We start from the raw sequence: 21,520 nt of genomic DNA on the forward strand, positions 1-21,520 counted from the left end.
GTACTTGACTGGCCAGCAAACTCACCAGACCTGAACCATATAGAGAATCTATGGGGTATTGTCAAGAGGAAAATGAAAAACAGGAGACCCAAAAAATGCAGATGAGCTGAAGGCCACTGTCAAAGAAACCTGGGCTCCCGTACCACCTTAGCAATGCCACAAACTGATCACCTCCATGCCACGCTGAATTGAGGCAGTAATTAAAGCAAAAGGAGCCCCTACCAAGTATTGAGTACATGTACAGTAGATGAACATATTTTCCAGAAGTCTAACAATTTTCTAAAAAAAAATTTTTATTGGTCTTATGAAGTATTCTAATTTGTTGAGAATTGGTGGGATTTTGTTAAATGTGAGTAAAATTGAATTTATTTAATACACGAGTTTCACAATTTGACTTTTCCACAACATTCTAATTTATTGAGATGCACCTGTATATAAGGGTGTTTGTGTGTGTTGTTATTGCTGTGTGTGAATGTCAGGTTTCAGTAAACATTGTACAGGCCCATGAGAAATTGGGGTTAAGAGGTTTAAGTCTTGGGGTTAAGTCTTTCTCGCATTTTCTTTCTCTCTTAATCCAGACAAAGTTCCAGGGCTCATCAATAATGAAAGTGAGCTGGAATCATGTAAAATTCTCTAAGAAGCCCATCTCCCTTTGTACTTTAACACTATGACAGAAATTAATATTTAATATGTATCATTACATTGCACTGTGTATGTGTGTGTCTGCTTTTTTCTTTCTTTCTCTTCATTCTTTCTCTTTTAGATAGCTGCCCTCTCTAAAAAAACTGATGAAAAACATTACGGCACTGAGCATTTTGAGTAAAATGGCCACTGACCCAGCCTTCTAAATTGTGGTTTACTCTGCAAATGAAAGCTGCAGCAGCCTTTCCCTTGAGGAGAGCATTTCTTGACACTTTTGTTTTGACAGCGCTAAAGCAATATCTGTTCTTGGTGATAGAGTGTTTTCAAGGTGCTGTTCATTTTTCCACTCAGTCTGGCCTGAAAGTTAACACCCTCCCCAGATGATTCAATCAAGCAGAGTTTAATGAGGTAAAAGGAGGCAAAAGTCCAGCAAATTTCAGCAAATCTACAACCTTGTGTTGTGCTACATCTCGCCAAAGCAGAATGTTGCCCACAAAGAAGCACTCTCCTTTTCAACAGTGCAAAATACAAGGAAACTAACTATCAAAGATTCAGCTGACTAACTCTGATCTGCAAGCAAAGGTGGAATAACACTATGCACTGATATTCATAACCAGTGAAGGTTTAAAATCAGCAAACCCAGCGTCATTCAGAAGATAGTAGCACTTGTTACTCACCCACTTAGGACAACAATGAAGTCCATGATGTTCCAGCCGTTTCTCAGGTACGAGCCCTTGTGGAATACAAATCCCAAAGCGATGATTTTTATTCCAGCCTCAAAGCAAAACATTCCTATAAAGTAGGGCTCTGTTTTTTCCTGAAAAACAGAGAAAGGATTGGGTGTAAGACAACAGAAGCTACCTATATAAAAGGGGGGGGGGCACTACTTGCATATGCATATGCACTACTTGCATATGTGATTCAGTGGGGGAATCTACAATCTGAATAAAGTTGTCAAGAACAAATAATATGAGGAAGGAAAGAATATGAGTGCACAAGAAACTTATTTTGCACACTATACTTGAGGGCCGTGCTACATTTAAAGAATAACTGTGGTCTCTAGACCATGATCCAGAATAGTAGGTTGTCTCATTACACAAGCTGCTAGAAATGCAAATAAGTAGATAACTAGGCCAAATTGATTGATTTTTAACAAATGATTTGGATAAATGAAAAATGAAAAACTTGAAATTAAAATTAGCTGAAAGAGGAGACAAGGATAGCTATGCTTCATGTGTAGTTTATATATGTATATTCAAGACTGTAGGCGTATTCTCACAAGTCTCTTTGACATGGGTGTCTTATCGTCTCCAGGCAGGTGCTGCTCCAAGGCCAGGACGATGCAGTTGGCAATAATGGTGGCCAGGATCATATATTCAAACGGAGTTGAGGAAGAATGTTAAGGAAGAGTACTTGAGACAGATTGTGAAACTGATGTTTGGCCATTGGAATGCATATTAACACAAGATCACACCCTGTTACTGTGCTCACTGTGAAAAGTTAAACAGCACATACTATACTTGAGTTTATAAAAACTTTTAATTTGTCATTACTTGTACTTGACCATAAAAAAACACAATTGAATTATTAAAATCCTAGTTCCTCAGTCCTAATAGTACATTAATAAAACAGCCTATTTGATTTGTGAACCTGTTTGAATTAAAAAAGAAATGACTTGAGAGAATGATTCACTCACAAATCTGACAAACAACTATGGATTGTCATTTAAAAATAAAAAATCTATAGTCACTATAGAAACTTCCAAAATATTAAAAGTACTTCCTAATAATTCCAGTTTTTTTCATGGTGGAGGGACCCCTAGAGCATGTTTCAGTGTCCATGTTTAAAAGATCTGCTCTCTTTCTCCCTCCCTCACACACACACACACACAGCTAACAAGTGCATGAAGACCAATGCCTTGTCCTGTCAAATGAAAGAGAGCAGCAGTTCACAAGATGTTTTCAGGACCCCTGTTGGTTGTGAGTTCACAGTCAGCCTCTGATTTGCATGTGTACTGAAATGTTATATTTTGCTATGTTGGCAGCTGGCAATATCTGCCAGTGTGTGTGGGGATGGAAAAACAAATGGTAAATAAAAGAGCCTAAATCTGCTTAATATAGAAGAAGTTCAGTACAAATAGAACAGGCAGCTATAGGACAGATCTCTGAGAAATTCTCTCTCTCTTGTGTGCCTTTCTTTTTGGCTATAATGTTGCCATTTCTCACAGTATTTCTTTAAAAAAATTGCTGGTAACTTAATAGGTGGATACATTATCTTAGCTTTTATAAGGAGCAAAAGAGAGTGAGAGGAACATAGAGGGAACGAGAGAATACAGCCATTGCTATCTGAGAAAGAGCAATAGAGAGACAGCGGGGGAGAGAGAGAGAGAGAGAGAGAGAGAGAGAGAGAGAGAGAGAGAGAGAGAGAACGGTATCCGTGGCAACAGGCTCTCTCCTGTCTGCCATAAGTCAGTACTCAGAGTTAATATGGTCTCTGAGCCATCAGTGTTCTCTACATACAGCTGAATGCATTCGTGCAATCAATACTGACTACACAACATCCTTTCATTGTACACACGATACTCAATATTTCTTCAAAACAGTTCTAAATAAGTTCAGGATATCAGCAATATTGAATAGTCCAGCCACAGGATCACATGTATCGCCATTACCTTCAGCGACTTTATCAGCAAATTCTCTTTTCCAAGCTCTCTCAGTCTATTTCTACATTTTGCTGGAATATATTTCAAAATAGCAGTGCAAGTAGTGGCAATGGAATGTGATACAGTTTCAATGGGCAACAAGAATGAATTGCAATTCAATCCAATGAAAGCTTGGAGAATGAGAGAGAGAAAGAGTGATTAGGAGATATACGGAGAATAAATGCGTGGAAAAATAGTTTCTATTTCTACATCATCATTCTGAGAAGTCCACAGTGAACTCATTGGCACTCTGAGCTTCAATGTCACGTGATCCTTCGGAAATCATTCTAATATGTTGATTTGGTGCTCAAGAAACATTTCACAGACTTTCTTTCTTTAATAATAATAAGCAAAATGCAAACTTATTTCTTTAGAATAATAAGACCAGGCACGATAAACAGGATTCATTTTTTATTTGAATTTAGAACTCTCATTCATCAGGTGAAATTCTGAACCTGATTAAGGCAAATGAAGAGATCCGTAACACCTCCCACCGCATCCTCTGTTTCTCCCTCTCCTGTTCACTGGAGGGAGGCCTAGGGCCGATTGACAGGATCAATTATTGAGTAAGCATGGGCACGGTGGGGTACTTCCTCCCTCAGCCACACAGAGGGGATCAGAGGGGCGAACAGTTGCGGCTTCCCCACCGGCCAAGCAGCAAACCCCCACTCGCTTCATTAAGCCCCTGTCCTTCCCCCAGATGCCATCGACCCACCACAACCAACCTCCTGTCCACCTGACCACCTGACCAAACCGGCCCAGTTCAGGAATCGAGATGCCAAATAATGATATCACCAGATGATCTCCTTCCCATGTGCGTCACTAACAAAGGCAACAACACGTGCTTCCACCCCTCTGCGACATTCACTGCCTACACACCCACAGCCTAACAAACATGTTCTTCCCCAATGACTACATCGATAAGTTTTCCAATTCACCAAATGACTGCATTTCTCTCTAGACACATCTCTGTCCCTCCTCCCAGCACTCCATCAGCTTGAGCTCAAATCCCATGTCGAGCAGCACTTCAAACAAAGCCTTCCTAAATTACCGCTCTCACACACAGGTTGTCGTTGCTGCACCACACAGGGCTCGTGAACATGCTGTTTTGCAAACCGTTGTGTCCTTTGTTTATGCCACAGGCTATGTGTGTGCATGTTTGTGTGTATATAAAGAGAGGTGTGTCTTTTTTCACAAGTTTGCTATCTATTATGATTTCATTTACAACAGACAAATACAATTCAAAATGTAATTTTTAAAAATTACATTTAATTTATTAAATGTATAAAAATTCTAAATAAAAATCTATTTTTCCCTAATTATAGTCCATATGGCAACAGAACATTTTGGTATTTGTTTTTATTCCTGATGTGCCACACCAATCAATTTTATTTCATTGGTCCAAAATCTCCTCATAACTGTGCATAAAACACTAAATATCTTCTGACTGGTTGTTCACGTCTAATCTTTAATATTTGCTTTTGGTGTGAACAGACAAATCACTTGTTGATGGAAACTTGCTGTGTTGCACCTGGTTAAGACACACTGGTTGCTAAATTAATTAATTAATTAAAAATCTATTATAAATGTATTAATGATATAACACGAATCCTTACAAGCTTAAGCTTCAATAATCCTTTTGAAAAGCCAATGATTTCAGATGTATTTCAAGAGTCTACAATTAAAACTTACTGCTCTGATAAAATCCCATGATGTATCACATTAGTAAATCTAAAAAAGGAAAGCTCATTATCAGAAAGACACAAGATTAGCAATATTGGGCAGCGTCCAATACTATCACATGCAAATGCTGATTGTTCCTCCCATACAAATGAACACTGTGTGGGAGACAAGCATGCATCTAAATTGGAGCAAAATTGGCTTTTTTAAAGTTTGTTTCACTCATGGAGATTCAACTTTATTTTTGTCAAAAACAGGAGCAGCAAACACCAAGTAAAAACCTGGCTATGCGTTCTATACTAGACTAACTGAGACTTGTCATGGCACTTGTATACTGTTGTTGACCTGACTGCTTCTATTGTTCTCATCTGTAAGTCGCTTTGGATAAAAGTGTCTGCTAAATTATTAAATGTAAATGTAAATTGAATAGCTTCAGTGTAACCTTGTGGAAACCATAACAACATAAACACTAGTATCCCGATGACATCTTGACTGATGTAATCAGCATCTAGAAAAACACTCAAAAAACAGTTGACAGATTAGCATGGGAGCTAATTTGCCCTTGGGAAGGTCACAATATCTTTGTTTGAAATCAAAATGCACCTAGAAAAGTCTTATTCAACAGCTGTTCCCTATATTGTTTGGCTGCATTATAATTATGAGACATGCCAGGAGGTAATACTTTTCCTGGTCTGCCACAGCTGTCATACAATGAAACATGATACAACAAGTACCATCCATTTAGGATGCTTGTAACAGAAATGCAGTATTTGGGTTAGACATATGAACTTATTTACACAATAATGTTCATTACACTGTATTTCAAAATACATGTTGCATTTTATGTATTTGAAAAAGAAAATCAATGCATGGTGCTGTCACACATTCAGAACAGGAGAAAGTTAAAATAAAACATTTTACAAACAAAAAATAAAGCTTACAAATATGGCAGAAGAGTGAGCTTCTATAATGTTGCATTCACACCAAACCCGTGTCTAGTTTGCCGCTTGAACATTTTGAATGCATTCGCGCGTCTAGAGCGAAATAGACGCGCAGAGAAAGCAAGAGTTTGAAGCGAAATTGACCCGCGTCCGAGGCGAAATCCGCTTCTTGTGGGAGGGGCAACTGCTAGGCGGTTGTCTGTTTGCAAGATGGCTGATGTTGATCGAGCATTCGAGGCTTTTCCACTTTTTCCTGCACACGTCCTCTGAATAAACACATTATCTTGTTAGTGAAAAGTAGCTGTATATTGGGGAAAAATAGTTGTAAAAAACTTTGGGAAGGCTGCGGGTCGATAAATGTGTACGTGATTCAAAAGTGAAATGTGTATTTACAACACACTCTTCCAAGCGAGGTCCTTTTTATTCCTGTCTTAATAGATATATGAACTTGTGTCATATAGCTCAGGGTGACTGCTCACTGACAACATCAGTCGTTCCTCCATGTTGAATGAGTGACTCCTGAGCAGGCTCCTGATTGGTTAATGCGGCGCGAATGTTCAAATTTTTCAACTAGGGCATCAGACGCAAATTCGCGTCAAACAAAAAGCACCATTTGCACGTTACGCGCGTATTGGGCTAGACGCTCAATTCGCATCATTCGTGCGAACTAGACGCGCAAATGAGGCGAATTCACATCTAGCGCGCCCCGCTAAACGCCAGACGCTCTATTCGCATTTGGTGTGAACACACACTAAGGCAGCATCCTAAACTAGTGGTCGACCGATATTGTTTTTTGGGTCTATAGCCGATATAAAGCAGATTAATTAGTATTTAAGAAGTTTTAAATCATTTGTCAATTAATTAAAAAATAAATGTGTACAATAAACATACTTATACTTTAGATGACAAATAAAATAAATATTTAATAAAAATATAATAAAAAAATGAAGTAAACACTGTTTACACAGGGCACTCAGTATTCTGGGAAGTTTGTGTGCATTGGGAACCATAGTTTTCAAATAAAACCAGGGTAACACTCATTTTACATACAACACACAGAGAAAATTACATGAATTTGACAGTGGGCAAATGCATATAGCGCAGCATATTTTGAAATCACGAGTTTAAAGTTTAACGCATTCAATTAAGACCATGCTGGATAAAAAATGCACACTTCACAAGATCTCACAGCTGGATTCGACTAAGTTTGCTAGATTTGTGATATTAAATGTTCATTAATCATTCAAAGATTTGCTTAAATGATATAAATGCATATTTGCTTAATGCTGACAGCAAATGAGAAAATATTATAATGTTTGCCTATTACTAATAATATAAAAGCAATCATTATAATACATTTTGTATACATTAATTCCTTGTTTAACCATTCTATCTGATTATTAGACATACTTCTATCTGTATTACACAAATCTGTTAATGACGACAGCGAACAAGAGGGAGAATGCGAGCACTGTGTGCTCAGACGCTGCTGCTTTCAGCGCCATCAAAATAAAAGTCTGGCCAAGCAGAAAAACTTATCGGCCAATGCAGATATTTGCAAAATGCCAAACATTGGCCGAAATAACGGCCTTGGACATATATAGGTCGACCACTATCCTAAACATCATGAATCTTCTTAAGTAGAGTGGGCATATGTGCCGTTCATATGGGACATGTCCTGGCCAGGATTTTTATATTACCTAAAACATCCAAAGTACTTTGACCAATAACATGCAGGTATTGTATATAATCAGCCAACTGTGGTGCATGAGAAGGTGAGATCAACAGAGAACGATCAAGGCGATGCAAATATGCGCACGTGTTTGTTTGTTCGACTTGAAGCATAGCTGCTCACCATCATTGAATAACACCAAAGTAACGTGAGAGCAATTAGAAAGCATAAGGAGATTTCTGCTCTGCTCTCTATAGCTCTTGTGAATGTCATACAATGATCGATCTGCAGTGCAAACAGCCAAAACCTGGATATTTTAGGCGATATAGAAATCCTGGCAAGGACGTGTTTCATAAAAATGGGCCGTATGGTCACCCTATTCTTAAGTGAGTGATTTAGAAAACCTATATACAGTAGCTAATATCTCTTCATGCCGAACTAAAAAAAAACATGACTAACAACTTATCTCAATAGAGCTGGGCAATAACAATGTTTCTGACGTGTTAATCAACATTTCTCTCACCCTTGAATTTCTCATTTCTTTCTCAAAACGAGGTACCTTGAAAGGTAGCATAATTAAGATGCCTACCTTTTAGAACATTCTTTGTCTCAGTGCCCCACCTTACGATGCTTTAAAGTGTTCCCTCCATAGGCAGTTTGCTGGGTTTTGGATCAAATCTCTTAAATTCCTCACAACGTATTACTATTGGCTTTTAATGACTCCAAATTCAAAACATATTGAGTCTACAACATATATTTAATCACGCTTTTGATATTTTCTTGTAATACACTTGAGAATCACTCACATAGGGATGTAGTTTGCTCCTTTCTCTGAGGAACAGACTCTTGCATTTATTTTGGGGCAATGCCAAGTCATTACCACACCATTAGCAGAGCCTCTGTCTCTTCAGTCCCCTGAAGCTCTCTGTCTAAGAGCGAGAGATGTGTGACCATATGCTTAAAATCTGCCTAAAGTGATCGCCGACACTGACACTTGCATTATGTCACAAGTGGGCCATTAGGTACATGAGAGAGCCAGATAGATGCTATAATTGAATTTACTATGCAGGGGCACACACACATTCTGAGTCACGATGTCACAAATGAAAGAGGGAACGCACAAAGAATTATCAATCAGCGCAGACAAGCACATTTCCATGATATCACCAGCCTCAATCACTCTCCATCTTTCATCATTAGATTGCTGAACAGCTTTTAACATTAAGCATGTTACTGTCTTACAACAGGCATCAATAAACAACCAAACCTTTTGTCACTTGATCGCAGCATGTGCCCGCTCTAATTTTATCCCTCCTTAGTGGCATTCAAAACAACAGGAATGACATTCAACACAAGGCAGGATTGGAGTCAGCTGAAAACAAGGGAACACATACACTGACACATTATTGAAAGTCTCCCTTCTTTGGTAATTACACTTCTGTGTAAGGCTCAGATTAGTTCACACTTAACAGCCCTCGCCTGCATAGTGAGAAGTTTCTCTTTTTAGCATGCATACCCATTTGGCATTTTAACATTTGTTTTTAGATGTGGGAGCAAATAGCTGCTTTTCTCATTTCAAATTTGACATCAAACGTCACTCAAAAATAACTTTTTTAAAACATAAAAAACAAATAACCATACAGCTATATTTTTGGATGTTGAAAGAGTAGGTCCACCAATTTTCAACCAGTTTTGTATTGCTACTAAGTCGGTAGTATAAGTAAATGAACAATGTGTACTTTTTCTCTATGTTACATGCATATTCAGATATCCCATTTATTTGTCTGTGGCTCAGTGGTAGAGCATTGCGTTAGCAGCACAAAAGGTTGTGGGTTAAATTCCCAGGGAACACACATACCTGTACTGGTAAAAAAAAAAAATATGTATAGCCTGGATGCACTGTAAGTCGCTTTGGATAAAAGCATCTGCTAAATCCATAAATGTAAATGTAAATGTATTTGTCTTCATAAGTCTCCCTGATGATGCAAAAAGTTCCGCATTTTTTAATTCCCACCCACAGCCAATTGGATAAACAGATGGGTGGCACCAAAAAGTGCATTATGGGTATTGAAGGTTTTAGCATAAGGGAATGAATGGTATAATATGGGATTCACTTTTATTGTACCTTCTGATCACACTGCAAAAAGTGATACTCATCCTTAGTATTTTTTCTTGTTTTCCAGTGAAAAATGTTTGAAGATTCTTAAATTTTCCAGTACAAGTGTTTAAAATTTAAAAAAAAAAACATTTAATTAAGAAAATTACATAAGATAATGAGTCTTGTTTTATGTGAAAGCAATCAAAATTAAGTTATGATTAAGCCAAGAACAAGTTCCATTCCCAATTCAGAATTATTTGCTCATGTTTTAAAGCATAAGCTCACTTAATTTTGATACATTTGTCAAGAAATAAGCCTTATTATTTTCATTTTTCATCTAAAGTATATGTATCTTCATTTAAGGGTGTTTAAGATATTTGTATTGGGAAACAAGACAAAAATAGTAATTTTTTTGCAATGTCATGACTTTTTGCTCTTATTTAATACCTTTTAAGGCCTTAAATTGTTGAAGGGCTAATAAAGACTTTTTAAGTCCAATAGAATTCTTGTAATATCTACATAAGTACATACTGTGTTCCACCTGACAATGGCTTTCATCAAACAACACTCTTACTTTTCCCTAAAATTACCTTAAATCTCAAACACAATTGCTTTAAACCAGCAAACTATGTGATAACTGGATTACAGGAAGGCATTTACTGATCCTTTACAGTTAGTCACTGAGCTCTGCCTAATTTAAGTAAACGCTAAGCCACACGGTCTTGTCTGGACAGTCTGCTGTGACATTAAAAAAGGGCAAATGAAAACCCAACAATTGTTCCAGTAGTGCACACATGTGACAACTATGGTCGATGGACTTATCATCTCCTGTCACTGACTCATCTCATTTGCATCAAAGATAAGGTTTTTTTTTATCACACTGTTGCACTTTGAAGTCTGTATTCAATGACAAGCGTCCAAACACCTCCTGTGAGGATTATGTTGTAGATCTCTCCTCCCTCTTCTGACAAAATCATCAATGATTGTTTATATGTCTGTTCATCATCAGGAACCATCTTGACGGAGCCTTAATTATAAATAGAGCCCCCCCCCCCCCCCCCCCCATCATCAATAGAAGACACTTACACACAGATTGTAATCTGTAATGCTAAAACATATTCTTAACCCTGAATTGTAAAACCCTGCTCCTGAGGCTACTGATTTTTTCTAAGTTTGAAAACATAGCTGAATGTTCATGTCCGTGGTCTCTGTCCATGGTCCTGAAAGCAAGTCAGTTCAATGAATTATGTAGTGTAAAACAACAAGAAGTGTTTTGAAATTTTCAATACATTTACAAGTAGAATACATAATGTTTTGCTTTTGTGTCATTAACAGGTCAGTGAGTACAATCTCATGCACAAACCTTTTAACAGATCGTGCACATGCAAATCACTATGTTGTGGGTCACTGAGAAAGAGAATATTCAAAAATAAATCTTTAAAAAAATTATAATTTTAAAACATGCTTCAAATTCTTAGAAATGTAATATTTGATAAAAAATATATATAATTGTCTTTTTAAAAAACCTATTTAATTACTAAACTCTTTTTAGCTTATTTTTATGCTATACTCGTATAGAGAGAGCGAGAGAGAGAGATATTTTACTTTAAGCCTCATTTTACTATAGTTAAATGAATATTTAACTAATAGTCATTTTTTATCACTTTTTTTTATTAATTTTTTAAGTACTATGACCCTAAAGTTTCTTTACATGAGCCATATGTAAGTAAGTGAACTCAAATTAATGTCGAGATTTTAAGGAGACTGTAACAAATTTAAAAAAAAGAGTTTGATTATGATTAAACAATTTTGAGTTTTAGATCAGCAGAACTGAAAACATGAGTTGCATGCGCTTTTGAAAATACTTGTTGCTGTCAACATCTAGCGTGTGTTTTAGGGGGCAGGACGTGTTTTACCGTTTAGACAAAAGGATATGGCCATTCTATGATCTTCTTAGCATACTTCCTAACGATGTTGTCCTCTCCAAAGATGAAGAGCGATCTGTTGACGGTGAAGCAGTTCTGTCGGACCGGGATGGGGTTGTACAGGGCCATGGTTCGGGCTCGTTGCGCTTTGGTCTGTTTGAAGGCTGGTGAAACTCCACCTGTGGATACCGCCGGTGCATCCCGGTTCCGACTGCGCTCCGAACCCCCATCCCCGGCTCCCAGCAGACCGGGAACGTCGTCTCCGAAGCGAGCCATTCTGTGTGAAGCAAAAACAGAGAGATCTAAGTCATGTGCAAAAAAAGTGTTTACTTCCACACAGTGAACTGCAAATAAGCATCCGAACAGCAAGAGTTTCTTTGCTATGACAAACGACGTGTTATTAAATGACCGTTCAATGCTCCAAGCACGCGCAACACGTATATCTTACTCCAACAGACATCCCTACAAACGGCAAAACACCAAAAGTAACATTACCTGAAGGCAAAATGGGGAATAAAACCGTTTATAATCCCAATATCCAGTCGTACATCCCATGAAGATGTTATTTTTAACAGGAGGAGTGCATACTCTTTTCTGAGGAACAGTAGAAATCAGCTCCCATTTTCAGTACACCGTGGTAAAACTAAAAAGCCATCGATTTAAAATCTTTCCGGGTCTGTTTTGACCTCTTTCATCACTCTTCCATCTCACTTAATCTAATTTTTTTGTATCTTTTTTAATCTTTCCACGCGTCAACGACAGTGTTCAACAAGCTCCATCTTCACTGTGTGTGCTGTGAGGCGCGGATGTGGTTTGTTTAAGGTTGGCTCTCTCGCGCGCCTGGCCACCCCTCACCATGCACAGCGCGAATGTGTCTGAGCGCGTGCTGCCTCTCCAAACGACACAGTGCGCAAATTCACCTGAAAGCGAGACAAATAACCCCTACAGACATGCAAATACGATTCGAATAGGTTACTTTATTTTTCTTAATACCGTAGGTTAGGATATAGCGTCAACATTCAAGTTTTGTCAATCAACGAGCGATTACAAAGGGGAATGAAAGCATTTAATTTCACAAAGTTTGAACTGTTCACTACGTAAACCAGCCGCAGGACTAAAATATATTTAAAACGTCTTCTCGTTTGAGACTTTCTTTTACGTAGTTCCTTTTACATCAAAGTAAAGTTGGCTTGAAATTAAAAGGATAAATAATTTTTCTTAATAAAGGCCTATTTGAACTATTCTTCGGTTCGCGCTGTTGCAAAATATAAAGGAAGAAATAAAAACATCATAAAAAAAGCTTTTCTTTTTTGCTGACGTCACTACGCCCTTAAATTTTTCTACCTCAGTAAAATATGAATAAAAGTCCCGTCCTCAATGTTTTAGCTTACACGTCAAATAAAGAAAAACTCAGAATGTCTGAGGGATATTAATTTCAAGCATTGTAACATCTTTTTCACTCATAACAGACACCTGTACCAAGTGCAAGCGTCTCTATTCTGGGAGCAGCTTGTTGAGTTGACTTTGAGCTCATAGATAATTGGTGTTTAAAACTTCCAGCGCGTGTGCAAGCTCTACTGACAGGCTTGTGCCAGAGAATGTACTTGTTGGCCTGGTAACGACACAAATTGTCACAAAAAGACAAGACAGGATCAGTGGAACAAAGCTGTCAGAGTTCAAAGATGTTTGTGCAGGTGTAATACAGGATGCAATTGTCTTTAAATCAACCTGAACTAAACCTTGTACTCTCCTTAAACATGTCACAACATTATTTATAAAAAAAAACAAAAAAAAAAGTATTTTACAAGTTTTTGTCATTTTTGTCATACTATATTAGTAAATTCGCCTAGAGATTTTACCATTTTCTGTTTTATACGTATTGGGACATTAAAATAATACCACTTTACATTTGTTGAAGAGGCAATAAAAACAGCAATAAAAGGTTTTTATCACTTCCTTTCCTAGTTGGGCCATTAAAAAGAAGATAAAGAAGAAGAAAAAATAACTAATTCTAATTTTAAGAAGTCCAGCACCTCTACCTCACTACAGATAAACTATCCATAGTGAACAACCGCACCCAACAAAATGTGAGGAGTGAGGCATTCCATGATGTCACTTAATCTGCTTAAAATTAATGAGCAGAACAATTTAAAAGACCGAAAGGACCTGCTAATAATAGTCAACTGCAAAGTGAGAGATTTCACACAGCGGAAAAGGGAGGGAAAATGGATGCGGCTAATAAAAATGATGATGGAAACAGCAATAGTCCACTGAGCCAGTAGATCATTCCAGATTGAGGTTATTATCGCAAAACAGCACAGAAAGATGAATGAAAAGACGTTTCTCCTCTCTCTCCTTCAAAAGTGAATAGAAACGAATGATTTAGGAAGCACAGATTATGAAAATATGAAATACAGTTGACGGCTTCATGTTTGATGACTTTAAAGATCTTCACAGTCTTCAGGGTGTGCTTGTGTGGAACATGGTGATTTTTGCCCCAATTAAAGATACATCTGGGTAGTGTACACCAGCTGAGATGAGTAGGTAAAGTAGTACACTTAAACAGGTGCCCTATATTGAGGTCTACTATAAATAAAATGACACACACACACAGTGAGCTGCCAGTGTCCATCCTCAATGGCCAATTACTCAGAATGTGAATGTACAGTTGTGCTCCATGGAGGAGATGGAAAAAAACAGCGTATGTGTGTGTGTGCAAAGGTGACAAAATGAGAGAAAGTGTGTCGGAGAGAGAAAAAGACAATGGTAGAATGAAAGAAGCACAGGGGAAGTACTGTGCCATATGCATTCATCAGATGTCAACACGTTTTCATTATATTCTGTTGAATAAGGCTTATGAAAAGCATGGGAGGGGTCAGAGCAGCAGTTGGCCTGACTGTGCTGACAGAGGAACTGTTACTCTGTTCCAAAACCTAGTCATAGTCATCAAGGTAGTCTACTTTATTAAGTTGCCTCTTAAGACACCTTATTTTGGCAGAATCAAATGTATAGTTCACAGAGAGTGCAGTCCCAGAATGCATTGCACAGAGCTCAGTAAATAAATTAATTAATTAATTAAAATCCTAGGCAGACATTATAAACATATTTAGCTTTATACTGTTTTATGCTTACTAGAGAATCACACCATTACAGGTACTGTAGGTTAGCAACATGTTGAAGTCAAACTTTACTGAAATCATTTCATATTATCATTTAGTTTAAACTGATTTACCAAAATAAATAAAACCAAAACTGAAATTAAAATGAATAAAAAAAACTCTATAATCACTGAAAAACAATAAAAACTAATAAAAGTGACAAAAACACAGCAAAATTACTAAAACATTAATAAAAATGAACATGAAAGCTGAAAATATAAAAATCTAATTCAAAATATTAACAAAAACTAGAATCTCAGTGTTATAATACTTATTTAAACAAAATAACATATAGCTACATTTTCTTATTATATTTGAACTATTTTATTTAAGTTTTCCTTTTTGTTGTGAGCTGTGTAAGAGGAAAGCAAAGAAAATTTGAATTTTGCCTCTCCTTGTGTCTTTAAAAATCAGAGGATATTTTCATCATACTGTGTTTGAAACTGCTTGTTTGTTTACTCATTCAGTATTCACTACATAGTGAAGCCTTGTGTGTAAGATGAGTTCATACTGTAGACATAATGAACAAATAAACAGATATGAGTCAAATATGGCAAAAAATATATATATATGTATATGCTAGCTGTTTGTTGCTGTTTTCCAGTGACAGATTCCCACTGTCTTTCATAAGCCATTTCATTTCATAAACTTAATGATAAAAGAAATCATTTAAAATACGTAATGTCTAGACTGGTAATTGTCTCTCTGTCTTTGTGTTTGTCTTTCTCTGTCCCTCCTCCTACTTCTGATCAACGGGTCTGTGTTTGATCACAGAAAAACACAGTTAATTTGACAGTTCTAGTAGTACCTCAATCCAAGGTAAATCAGCAGACCCTGACCTCTCTGTTTAAGTTTTGTATTTTATTCCCAACTAATTAAAAGCTAACCAAGAGGCATGAACCTGCAAGACATCTCCGCTCCCACAAAATATAGTGTCCTTGTCATCCTAATAGTGGTCTCCATGGTGACTGTACCCCGTTGAATTTCTAATTTCTCCCTCCTGTTGTTGGATGCACAAGGTTTGCTCAACAAAAAGACACCTTTCACAGCTGTAATCTTATACGTACATTTCACTGTCACACTCAGAGGCATGAGGTATGTGCAATAGGCAATCCAAATGTCCAAACTGCAGGAATTACACACTCACTTACAAGGCGATTTTCAAATGAAATCTAGATATATACCTCGATTGTAAATAATCCTTCCAGAGCAAACACAAGTTCTTACAGGGATATGTGATGAGTGGGGCGGGGCCGAGGGACGTGGGAACGAGCGAGGCCGGTGGAGTGATTGGAGATGAACGACACCTGTTCGACCCACCGGTATCCAGTCCCATGAAGGAGATGGAAGGATATAAAACTGGAGCGACGACAGTGAAGGACGAGAGAGGACCAGGCCTGGGCATTACTTTATGTTTTGGTTTTTATTTGTGTGCATCAGTCGTCCGCGAGGGAAACTTTATTAAAGTTTCATTTTGATTGTCCGCCGGTTCCCGCCTCCTTCTTCCCGATGATTATGGTGTTTTTATTATTACAGGATACTACTAATAGTTTAATAGTTACTATCCCACAGACAGTTAACACAACTCCAGTCTGCATGTTTGGAAAGTTCATTATTGAATCCATAATCCAACGCTTCCTCCAGTACAAAAGTCAATTTGTTGTTGTCCTCTTACATCAAGATACACTGACATACTTGTTTAGAGCAGTTCTGGACTGTTTCCGCTTGTAAACAGTGTTGATCTGTGCATATTTCTCTCCTGAATATTATGGCTCAAAGAACTCTATTTTAGCCTACAGGAATGGTTTAAAGTAAAAAAAAAACATCTTACTGATGAATTTGTTTCTTACAAACACACAGATTTTACAAGATGTTAATTGATGGAGTGGGGTTGTGTGGATTACTTGTGTATTATGATGTTTTTATCAGCTGTTTAGACTCTCATTCTGATGGCACCCATTTACCACAGAGGATCTATAAGTGAAGTAACACTAAATTTATCCAAATCTGTTTGTCACGGTTCATGAATGCACCGTCTCCAGCTGTATTCATGTTACGTCATGTTGATTGTTTCATGTGGGTGCAGGAGCATCTCATTCCAACTGCCTATTTAACACCCTGTCTTTCGTCTCTTGTTTGTCAGATCGTTGTTTGAGGTCGTCCGTGTCTGATGTCTGATTCATGTGTTCCTGCCTTGTTCTGTCTCCTGTTCGGTTTCTGTTGGATCATTACCTTCGCTCACGGATTATCGTCACCTCACTTGGAGTTACCGCCGCCGTCATCATCATCAGCGCACTCAATTCACCTACTCACCAGTCTGTGCTGCCATTGGGGTTCCTGCGTCATTCTCCAACCTACCATCATCTCAAATATTATAATAAACTCTGTTAACTTGCTTTTGCCTCCTGTCCTTCATAGTCCAGTGTCACAGAACGATCTGACCATTATGGAGGCAGCGAGTAGTCACCATTCCACCCTCGAGGAGTTTCTCAGCGCCAGTGTTCGGAGGATGGACTCCCAGGAGAGGAGTCTTGACGACACTGGTCGCGCGGTTCAAACCTTGGTGATGCAGGTGTCCGAGCTCACCCAACAGTTCCAGCTATTACGAGCTCCCACTGCGCCACTCACACCGCCTGTTCCACCAGCACCGTCTGAGGGCCCCTCCCAGCCGGAACCACGCCTCCCGATCCCGGAGGCTTACTCGGGTGAGCCCGATTTTTGTAGAGCCTTTCTTAACCGCTGTGATATGCACTTTGCCCTCCAGCCTAGAACTTTTGCCAGTGAGAGGGCCAAGGTGGCCTTTGTTCTGACCCTGCTTTCTGGGAGGGCGGCATTGTGGGGAACAGCGGTGTGGGAGAACCAGGACCCATGCTGCGCCTCGTTCCAGGCGCTCTCCGCCGAGATGAGACGGGTCTTTGATCGGGCCGCCGCAGGACGGGAGGCGGCCAGGAAGCTGGCGGAGTTATGCCAGCACGAGAGATCCATCTCGGACTATTCCATCGAGTTCCGGACCCTGGCGGTGGAGTGCCATTGGAACGAGGAGGCGCAGTGGGACATGTTCCTGCATGGGCTGGCTGACCGCGTCCAGAGGGAGATCTACGCACTGGATCTTCCCCCGTCACTCAATGGACTTATTGAGCTGGCCCTTCGGGTCGATGCACGTCTGTCACGGATGGAGAGGAGGGGCTACTCAACACCCCATCCAGGGGACCGGCAGACGTGCGGTTCAGCGGCGGGGACGTGGCCAGCCCCATCTACGATCACGAGCCCATGCAGGTAGGGCGAGCTCGGATTTCCCGGGAGGAGAAGGAGAGACGGAGGTCCCTGGGCCTATGCTTTTACTGCGGGGGTGGGGGGGGGGGGGGGGTACATCAAGCCCATGCCTGTCCGGTAAAAGGGCCAGGCCCGGTAGTACGCATGAGGCTACTATCGGGTGGGATCTCCGCCGAGAAGACCTCATCACCATCATCATCATCATCTACGCTCATTCCGGTAAGGCTGCGTTGGTCAGCACAGACACACCACTGTCAAGCACTACTGGACTCTGGGGCAGAGGGGAACTTCATGGATAGCACATTAGCACACAAGCTCCACATTCCCCTCAGACCCGTTCCGCACCACATCACGGTTCACGCCCTCACTGGACAGCAACTCCCTACCATCTCGTACATTACTGAAGACATCACACTCATCACATCTGGCAATCACTCCGAGACCATTTCCTTTCACATCCTTGACTCTCCCCTGGCACCCATTGTCCTCGGGCACCCTTGGCTCCTCCTCCATAACCCCAAAATAGACTGGTCCTCTAATTCCATTTTGTCCTGGTGTAAAAAGTGTCATGAGTCTTGTTTAGTGTCTGCCTGTCCGTCTGTGTCTTTGTCTGTGTTACAGGAGGCGGTGGATTTGTCTAACGTGCCCGCTGAGTACCTCCATCTGAAGGAAGTGTTCAGTAAGTCTCGTGCTGCTTCTCTTCCTCCGCATCGTCCTTACGACTGTGCCATAGATTTACTGTCAGGTAAGTCTCCGCCTAAGGGCAAACTTTATTCACTTTCTGTTCCAGAGAGGGAGGCTATGGAGAAATATATTTCTGATTCTCTAGCTTCTAAATTCATCCGCCCTTCCTCTTCTCCTGCGGGGGCGGGGTTCTTTTTTTGTGGGAAAGAAGCATTTTTATTCTTTAGCTTGGGTTAAACTAATTTTACTTTGTTGGATCAGCAGCTATGCTAATGATGTCTCTATTTTGTTTCTATGTTTTGCCACGGGATTTACATCCCGTGGTAACTAGGATTTACACAAGCTCCAGTCTGGATCCAGAACACCTGAGAAGAGATGATGCTGACCCTCAGAGGACCCCAGATGATGCTAACCTTGAATCAACAAACAGAACTAACAAATATTGCTACATGTGTGACTGCATCCTATAAATTACTATTAATTAATAATATTGATAGTTCATCATCTAGCTGACTACGTCTTGTATTATTATTATTATTATTTTTATTTTTCTAAAATCCTGTCAAACGTGCACAAACTACTAGCTACTACTAAATATTGTAGAAACATAATTTTCTGTAAAGTTGCTTTGTAACGATTTGTATTGTAAAAAGCGCTATACAAATAAACTTGAATTGAATTGAATTGAATTGAAGAAGGACGGATCACTGCGACCTTGCATTGATTACCGAGGACTGAACAACATCACGGTAAAGAACACTTATCCTTTACCGTTGATGTCTTCGGCCTTCGAGAGGTTGCAGGGAGCGTCAATTTTCACAAAACTGGACTTACGCAATGCGTATCATTTGGTTCGGATCAGGGAGGGGGATGAATGGAAGACTGCTTTTAACACCCCCAGAGGGCACTTTGAATATTTGGTGATGCCCTTCGGGCTCTCCAACTCCCCAGCGGTCTTCCAGGCACTCGTCAACAACGTGCTGCGAGATATGATCGATCAGTTCATTTATGTCTACCTGGACGACATATTGATTTTTTCTTCCTCTCTCCAGGAACATGTGCAGCATGTCCGACGAGTGCTTCAGAGGTTGCTAGAGAATGGGCTTTTTGTCAAGGCGGAGAAATGCGAGTTTCATGCACAGTCAATTCCATTTTTGGGGTATATCGTGTCGACTGAGGGAATACGCATGGATCCCGAGAAAGTTAAGGCTGTGGTAGAATGGCCAAGCCCAGATTCCCGTAAGGCCCTACAGAGGTTTCTGGGGTTCGCTAACTTCTACCGGCGTTTCATTCGCAACTTCGGCCAACTAGCCACACCTCTGACCGCCTTGACCTCTGCCAAGACTGCGTTCAGGTGGTCAGACACAGCTGAGGCTGTGTTTGCCAAAATGAAGAGCCGTTTCATTTCAGCCCCTATTCTGATTACCCCTGACCCTACACGTCAGTTCGTGGTGGAGGTCGACGCGTCAGAGGTGGGGGTAGGAGCGGTGTTATCTCAACGTTCTCCCTTAGACGACAAGGTCCACCCTTGCGCGTATTTTTCATATCGTTTATCTCCGGCAGAACGAAATTACGATATTGGTAACCAAGAATTGTTGGCAGTTAAGATGGCATTGGAGGAATGGCGACACTGGTTAGAAGGATCGGGGGTTCCTTTTATAGTATGGACTGACCACAAGAATTTAGAGTACATTAGCACCGCCAAAAGGTTGAACTCCAGGCAGACTCGATGGGCACTTTTTTTCGGACGTTTTGACCTTACTATCTCGTACCGCCCGGGTTCCAAAAATATCAAACCCGATTCTTTGTCGCGTATTTTTGACCATTCCGAACGCCCGTCCACTCCCGAGTGTATTTTTCCTGAGACATTCGTGGTCTCCACTCTCACATGGGAGATCGAATCGAAGGTCAGAACGGCCTTAGAAGGGGTAACGCCTCCGCCCGGGTGCTCACCGAACCGCTTATTTGTGCCGGAGGGATTAAGGTCCAACGTTATCCAGTGGGGACATTGCTCTAATGTAGCTTGCCATCCAGGGGTTAACCGTACTAGATTTTTAGTCAAGCAACGATTCTCGTGGCCACTTATGGCTCGCGACATTCACAGTTTTGTTTTGGCTTGCTCGGTTTGTGCCACTGGTAAGACTTCCAATCGGCCCCCAGATGGGTTACTCCAACCGCTGCCGGTTCCTTTGAGACCCTGGTCCCACATCGCTCTAGATTTTATTACCGCCCTCCCGCCCTCCCAGGACAACACGGTAGTTTTAACTGTGGTGGACCGGTTCTCGAAGGCAGCCCACTTTAGTCCCTTGCCCAAATTACCCTCAGCCAAGGAGACAGCGTTGACCGTCGTAGACCACGTCTTTCGTTTACATGGCCTCCCGATAGACGTGGTTTCCGACAGGGGACCCCAATTTGTGTCTAAATTTTGGCGAGAATTCTGTAGACTACTGGGAGCGACTGTAAGTCTGTCCTCAGGGTTTCACCCCCAGAGCAATGGTCAAACCGAGAGAGCCAAACAAGATTTGGAAAGGGTGTTGCGATGTTTGGTCTCCAAGAATCCTTCCTCCTGGAGCCAACAATTGTCTATGGTGGAGTACGCCCACAATACCTTACCAGTATCAGCTACGGGCCTATCTCCTTTTGAGTGTAGTGTAGGTTACCAGCCACCTATTTTTTCCCAGTATGGAATCCGAGGTTGCGGTCCCCTCCGTTCACGCCTTCGTCCAGAGGTGTCACCGCACTTGGA

The 21,520-nt window shown here is 40.3% G+C and overlaps 1 protein-coding gene across 8 annotated transcripts in view; it reads right to left on the reverse strand.

Annotated features, from left to right (window-relative positions):
* Positions 1-21,520, reverse strand: part of LOC132097958 (probable voltage-dependent R-type calcium channel subunit alpha-1E) — a 146,306-nt gene that overhangs the window by 66,887 nt on the left and 57,899 nt on the right. For 7 of the 8 annotated variants that reach the window (XM_059503993.1, XM_059503997.1, XM_059503992.1 and 4 more), the window contains exons 3-5: positions 11,670-11,936; positions 1,922-2,027; positions 1,320-1,459 (exon numbers count right to left, since the gene is read on the reverse strand). In XM_059503993.1, the coding sequence (XP_059359976.1) occupies positions 1,320-1,459; positions 1,922-2,027; positions 11,670-11,936 (513 nt within the window). Of the gene's footprint in view, positions 1-1,319; positions 1,460-1,921; positions 2,028-11,669; positions 11,937-12,154; positions 12,505-21,520 lie in introns of those variants that run through there. The other variant, XM_059503998.1, reaches the window with a different exon arrangement.

This window comes from Carassius carassius, chromosome 21 (assembly GCF_963082965.1).
Source record: "Carassius carassius chromosome 21, fCarCar2.1, whole genome shotgun sequence".
NCBI classification, from domain to species: Eukaryota; Metazoa; Chordata; class Actinopteri; order Cypriniformes; family Cyprinidae; genus Carassius; species Carassius carassius.